Source organism: Terrapene carolina, unplaced genomic scaffold (genome assembly GCF_002925995.2).
Source record: "Terrapene carolina triunguis isolate 2854851 unplaced genomic scaffold, T_m_triunguis-2.0 Scaffold120, whole genome shotgun sequence".
Lineage (NCBI taxonomy): Eukaryota > Metazoa > Chordata > Testudines > Emydidae > Terrapene > Terrapene triunguis.
Genome location: NW_020664471.1, coordinates 9,378,780 through 9,385,418, shown reverse-complemented (window position 1 = coordinate 9,385,418; position 6,639 = coordinate 9,378,780). Strand labels below are relative to the sequence as shown.

Genomic DNA, 6,639 nt, shown 5'->3' with positions numbered 1-6,639 from the left:
TCTCATTAGATGGACATCACAAAGCATATTGAGGTTCAATCATACAGCACAGCTTTTTAAAAAAACATCTTTATATGGAACTATTTATATAAATTGAGAATGTGAGCTTTGTTTTCACCACAAGCAGCAGAATCAGATAAGGCAACAGCATTGAGATACATAACTCTATTACACAGATAATTTAAACAAGACCAGAAACTGCCGTTGAGCCAATTGCAAAGGCATGAACTTAGAGCTGAATTTCCTTTTTTTCAAATGGGAAACTAACTTTCCCTTTGAACTCTGGAGGAAATGAGGCTAATACTGTCTCTTAAAGAAGAACATCACTAACTAGCCTTGTAACACTCTAAAAATCTGACCAAGCCAGAGCACTAACTAAAGAGTTACGCTTTTAGAAACAGACAGTTATGTTTAGCTCCAAACAGATACTTCCAAATATGTGGCTAAGCAGAGGCCTGAAGACATTATCAGGTATTTGAAACCTTACTCCCTTCAAACATGTTCCAAGCATGCCCTGAAATACTGCCCATATAAGAATCATTTCCCACCTTGGAGAACAACCACTAATTTCATACCACAATGTCTTTGGTAGAGCTATCACTATACAGGAAGTGTGTATTACTTCATTTGAGTGTCTGAGGGTAGGATAGGCATTTTGATTGGTGGTTAATCAAGGGCAAAAAGTACTTTTTTTTTTTTTTTTACTTTTGCTAGCTTACCCCACCACTTTGGAGATACAAATGAAATAATTAGAACCAAATGCCTTTTTCTTTCCAGTGAGTCAGTGCAATGTTTCAAACAATGATGATGGATCTTTTCCCTGAAAGATGACTGCATTCTGGTGCATGTTAAATACTAACAAACATTTTAGCATTCCTCAAGGGCTTATCACACCATGTATGAATCATGACCTTTTCTTATAGTATATTATGTAAGCCAATAGTGTGTTGCTGTTGAAAAAAAGGCCAGTGTCACTATGTGATGTATTAATAGGAGTGTCATATTTCAGATTCATAATGTAATTGTTCTACTTTACTCAGCACTGGCAAGGCCTGCTGGAGTACTATGTCCAGCTTTCAGCACCGCACTTTAAGAAAGATGTAAACATATGGGTCCAGAGTAGCAAAAATGAAAACATGACCTATTAGGAAAGGCTGAAAGAATTGGGCATATTTCCTAGAGAAGAGGGCTGCATGATAACAGTCTTCAAATATGTAAAAGCTAGTTATAAAGAGGATGGTGATCAATTGTTCTCCATGCTTAGTCAGGGCAGGACAAGAAGTCTGGCTCAGTTTGCTAGAAGGGAGATTTAGTTTAGATTTTAGGAAAATCTTTCTAACTGGTTACCTAGGGAGGTTATGGAATCCCAGTCATTGGAGGTTTTGGGGAACAGATTATACCAGGGGAGGGCAAACTACGGCCCGCGGGCCGGATCCAGCCTGTCAGGGCTTTCGATCCGGCCCACGGAATTGCCAGCCCCGTGGTGCAGCGGGGCTAAGGCAGGTTCCCTGTCTGCCCTGGCCCTGCGCCGATCCCGGAAGCGGCCGGCACCACATCCCTGCAGCCCCTGGAGGGGGGACACAGGGGGAAGGCAAAGGGCTCTGTGCACTGCCCTCGCCTGCAGGCACTGCCCCACGCAGCTGCCATTGGCCGGGAACAGGAAACCGCGGCCAATGGGAGCTTCGGGGGTGGTACCTGCAGGTGAGGGCAGCACGTGGCAGAGCCGCCTGCCCCACCTCGTTCCCCCAGGAGCCACTGCCGGACATGCTGGCCACTTCCGGGAGCAGGGCAGGGCCAGGGCAGGCAGGGAGCCTGCCTTAGCCCCGCTGCACGCCGCTGCCACCCCGGAGCTGCTTGAGGTAAGTGGTGTCAGGCCGGAGTCTGCATCCCGAACCCCTCCTGCACCCCAACCCTCTGCCCTGAGCCCCTTAACCCCCAGCCCTGAGCCCCCTGCTGTACCCCTCCTGCACCCCAATCCCCTGCCCTGAGCCCCCTCCCACACTCTGCACCCCCTCCTGCACCCCAACCCCCTGTCTGGAGCCCCCTGTTGCACCCCACACCCCTCCTGCACTCTAACCTCCTGCCCTGAGCCTCCTCCCACACTCCGCACCCCTCACCCCCTTCCACACCCCGCACTCCCTCCCACACCCCAACCTCCTGCCCCAGCCCTCCATTCATGGCCCTGCTCAGATTTCCCCACTCAGATGTGGCACTCGGGCCAAAATGTATGCCCACCCCTGGATTAGACAAACACCTGTCAGGAATGGTCTAGGCATACTTGGTCCTGTCTCACTGCAGGAGATGGTTGGTGGGGGATGGACTAGATGACCTCTTGAGGTCTCTTCCAGCCTTACATTTCTATAAGTCAATGATTATGATGATATTATGGATTATAGATCAATTGTTTTTTTTAAAGTAGCGGAGATATACATTTTATATATTGTTAAGGTTCTCGGTGACCTTCAGGTGAGAAATTAATAGTTACTAGGAATAAAACAATGTCCAGGTAAAATGAAAATGTAGTAAAATAAAGCAGCAGGAAGGGATGTGTTCTGAGTGGATTTTCCTTGCTTTCATCTCAGAACCCACATTTTTTCTTCTCTTTTGTCTCTTCTGAAACTAGCCCTAGTACAAATACACCACCAATTATTTTAATACCACAGCATGTCTTACTACAGTGTGCCAGAGCTATGGCAGTATAGGCTACTGAGTCAGAAGTTGAGACTCATCAGCATTTAGCGTGTGCTAAAAAGGCATCGTTAGAATGAGTGTGTACACAGTGATCCGGTGTAGTTCAGAGCCAAAGCACAATGGCTCTACATATGAGAGAGAAGGAGGAGGGGGAAGGTTATTACACATATCAATATAAGGAAGGTGTTGTGTAATGTTATCAATTTGGATTTTCTTCACATTGCGGGTAATTTGTCTCAGAAGTGACCTTTTTGTTTGGTTCACTGAAATCAGTAAATTAACTGCTAATTACTCAGGGTGTAAATTCCAGCTACCAGTGCTGGGAAATGAACATTAGCCTATTTAGAAGAACTAATCCTCAAAATCCTTCACTTGTTAAGACACCAAACTCCTCCTTCCCCTCCCCTCCCCCCAAAAGGCAATTTATGAAATTCTGACACATTCAGAGAGGGGTTACCTAAACCCTACTGATGTGTTGTTTGGGAAATAAATAAAGGGGGGTGGAAGAGTCGTTACACAGGCAACAAAGGTAAGATATGTATTTAGGGTGTGAGCACTTCGAACCATTTAAACCCCAGAAGAAGAGGGTTTGGAAAGGGTCCAAATTGGATCCGGTGAACTGATTTTACTTTTGCAAGACTTTCAACCTGATTGTCAGTATTATGGATCAGCCAGACATCCAACTGCAGCTAGAGATGACCAACCCTAGGACTGGTCAACATTTTTCTGTCAAAAAACTGTTTTTTGACTCAATGAACATTTTTACAGAAAAGTGTCTGCTTTCCATGGAAAATGTTGACTTTTCATCAAAAAATGAAACCTTTCCACTTTTTGATGAGAAGTTGAAATTGTCCATGGAAAGTAGACACTTTTCTGTGGAAATGTTCATTAAGTCAAAAGCCCATTTTTCTATCAAAAAACAGTTTTTTGACAGAAAAATGTTGACCAGTCCTAGGGTTGGCCATCTCTAGCTCTTACTGACTCCATTTTCCAAGCAGCTCTAATGCAGCATCTTTAAAAATGAGTCCATCAATTTTTTAAATGGCCTTAGCTAGACTCGTCCTCAGCTAGACTTTTTTCACATAAAAAAATCTAGGTTCCCTCCTTCACTCCCCTAAAATAAGTCAGATTGAAAATCTGAGAGGGGGAGTAGGAGTTTCAGAAACTCTAATATATATCCATGGCCCGCAACAGACTTAGAGATCTCAATAAGGTTTAAAAGACCCATATCCCAAAACCTACAGCTATGCTGCTTGCTACAGGCAGGCAAGATTTATCGCAAGTGGTGACAGGCTGCCAAAAATAATTTAAAAAGAGAGGAAGGGTGAAACGACAAGATAAAGGACTTAATAAACATATGGATAACAGGGTGAAAATTTCTCAAGTGGTTCCTCATTTCTAATAATAAATATTTATTCTTAAATGCATTCTTCACAGCACAACAAAATTGTCCATAAATTGGTTTGTTTTGTTTTGTTTTAAACTGGAAGGGTAGTGATTTAGTTTAGTTTTTGTTCAGATGGGAACTTTGGGCAGTAACAAGCAAATCCAAATTGTCTGCAAAGAGCCACTTCCTGTTAGGGATTGAGACTTCACCCTAACAGTTAAGAAGAAAGGCCATTGCAAACTACTATCCTGATTCTATCAGACTGGAGACAACTAGGACAAACAAACTCAGGAAGTGGCAGGGAGTTCGAAAGCGAGAGGAAATCTATGGCACAGAGAGGAAAGTGAAGAGATTGCGCTGATCTGCAAAAAGTTCACCCCTAGGTCAGAATGTGCCAAGCTTTTCAAAAAGCTTTATTTGTACTATAATACAAAACTGGCACACACAGCTGGCGATTGCTGCAGAGACTATTCAAATGTTAACATTCTGAATGATAAACTGCCAAAAAAAGTTCTATGTAAGCAAATAGGAACAAACAACTAATCTAAATCTGGTTGCTAAGAGACAGAGGTTTTCAGCCAAATTCACCCTCAAGTCTCAAGAATACTTTATTCTTAATCAAAAAAGTACCTGTAGATGACGCCATGCTGGTGAAGAAACATGAGTGCTGATGTGACCTCTGCAGCATAGAAGCGGGATCGAGGCTCGTCAAATTTGCGTGAGCGCTGAATTTGAAACATTAGATCTCCACCATTTACATATTCCATGACGAAAAAGAGGCGGTCCTGAAATTAATTAAAACAGTGCTATTTAGCTAATTTCTTTCAGCCACACAAAGGGCTGCTTTAAACTACACATTAGGCGACAGCAGGATTTGCGTCAAGAAACTGAAGAACAAACGCTACAATTCTGAACTGGGGAAAGCTGACAACCAAAAAACAAAAAAATCCAGGGAAAACTGATTCAAGAAAGAGCGAACGAAAGAGAAAAGGAAGAGAATTAAAATGTGATTTAAAAGTATTAAGGATTTTTAAAATAGTACAATCAGCTTTGTATTTTTAAAGAAATATTTACATGCTGTTTAAAAAAACATTTAATATAAATATTACAAGACAATGTTGATTCTGTCAGTTGCTGAAGGGCAGGACAATTTTGCAGGTTGCCTGTGCACCTGGCTCCCTATCCCTACATATTATCAGTTACTCTGTCTATAAAATGCCTTTTCTTCCAAATTATAATGTCACAATACATATTAATAATAATTATTTATATGGAAACCGGTATTGTCAGTAGAAAGCAGTCAAAAATCACGAGTCAGGCTTTCTAAAAAAATCATAAGATTGGCTTAATTATAATCAGATTTTTTTAAATAATCTATTTGGGGTTCTTTTTAATTGTCTTCTTGTTTTTGAATCTTCAGGGTTCATTTTTTCAGACTTTTCTCCATAGCAATGAGGGATAGAAACCCTCTTCATTTTTCAGTGGCAGCTGCCATTTTCACACAATGATGTGACTTTGGGAGCTGGGGCTTTCAGAAAAACACCAAATATTGTAAGAGTCACAATATAAAATAGCAGCAATTGGCAACACTGAGAAACCAAATGTGAATGAGGCATTTTAAAGGTCCCCAACCCAAAGAGCTTATAACAAACAGACAATGCAGATCAAGCATAGGCAAAGAATATGGTATACACATTTTTATCATCTCTGTCCCATTTTCTCTAAAGGTTTCTTGCCCATCCTTAGAATTTTGCCTAACTATATCATTAGCCCTACCCCCCTTGCGCTTTCGCCTTTTGCGAAATTCAGTAAAGCACTTAAACACCACTGACTTAAATTAAGCATGTGCTTAAGTGCTGTCCTGAATGTGGATGCTTTCCTGAAGGGGGCTTGAAACATTTGCTTAGCCCAGTAAGGTCACAGGTGGAGGACGTAGAGGAAGAAAATGCAAGTACCTCAACTGTACACATCAGAACATAGGAATTGCCACACTGGATCATTTCCGAGATCCATCCAATCCAGCATCCTGTCTCTGAGGACATATCTACACTACAGCTGCTACAGTGGCACAGCTATAGTGCTGCATCTGTGCCACTGTAGCATTGTAGTGTAGAGACGTCGTAGATCAACTGAGGGGGTTTTCCATTGCTGTAGTTAATCCACCTCTTTGACAGGCAGTAGCTAGGTCGATGGAAAAATTCTTCCATCAACCTAGCCATGACTACACTGGGGGTTACATCAACCTAACTATGTCACACAGGGCATGGCATTTTTCACAGCCCTGAGTGATGCAGGTAGACGATCTAAATATTAAGCATAGACCAGACCTGACAGTGACTGGTACCAGATAGCCACCATCATAGTCCTTTCCTGAGAGGAAAGACTGGGGAAACAATAGCATTACTGCTGCTAGAAGTAACAGACGCTCCAAAGGGAATGGTATAGGCTATAGTCTTGCCGCCTTCCAGACTGACTCAATATTGCCAATCCTAAATGTTCAAAAATCATGAGACAGTCTCAAAAAATCATTAGATTTAAATCCTCATGATATTTGTGCCAAA

General features: G+C 42.2%; 1 protein-coding gene across 1 annotated transcript in view; it reads right to left on the bottom strand.

Moving 5' to 3' along the window:
* The window catches only part of PRKCE (protein kinase C epsilon), a 431,438-nt gene that overhangs the window by 30,121 nt on the left and 394,678 nt on the right, over window positions 1–6,639 (bottom strand). The window contains exon 12 of the mRNA XM_029911742.1: window positions 4,709–4,863. Coding sequence (XP_029767602.1) covers window positions 4,709–4,863 — 155 coding nt within the window. The remainder of the gene's footprint in view (window positions 1–4,708; window positions 4,864–6,639) is intronic.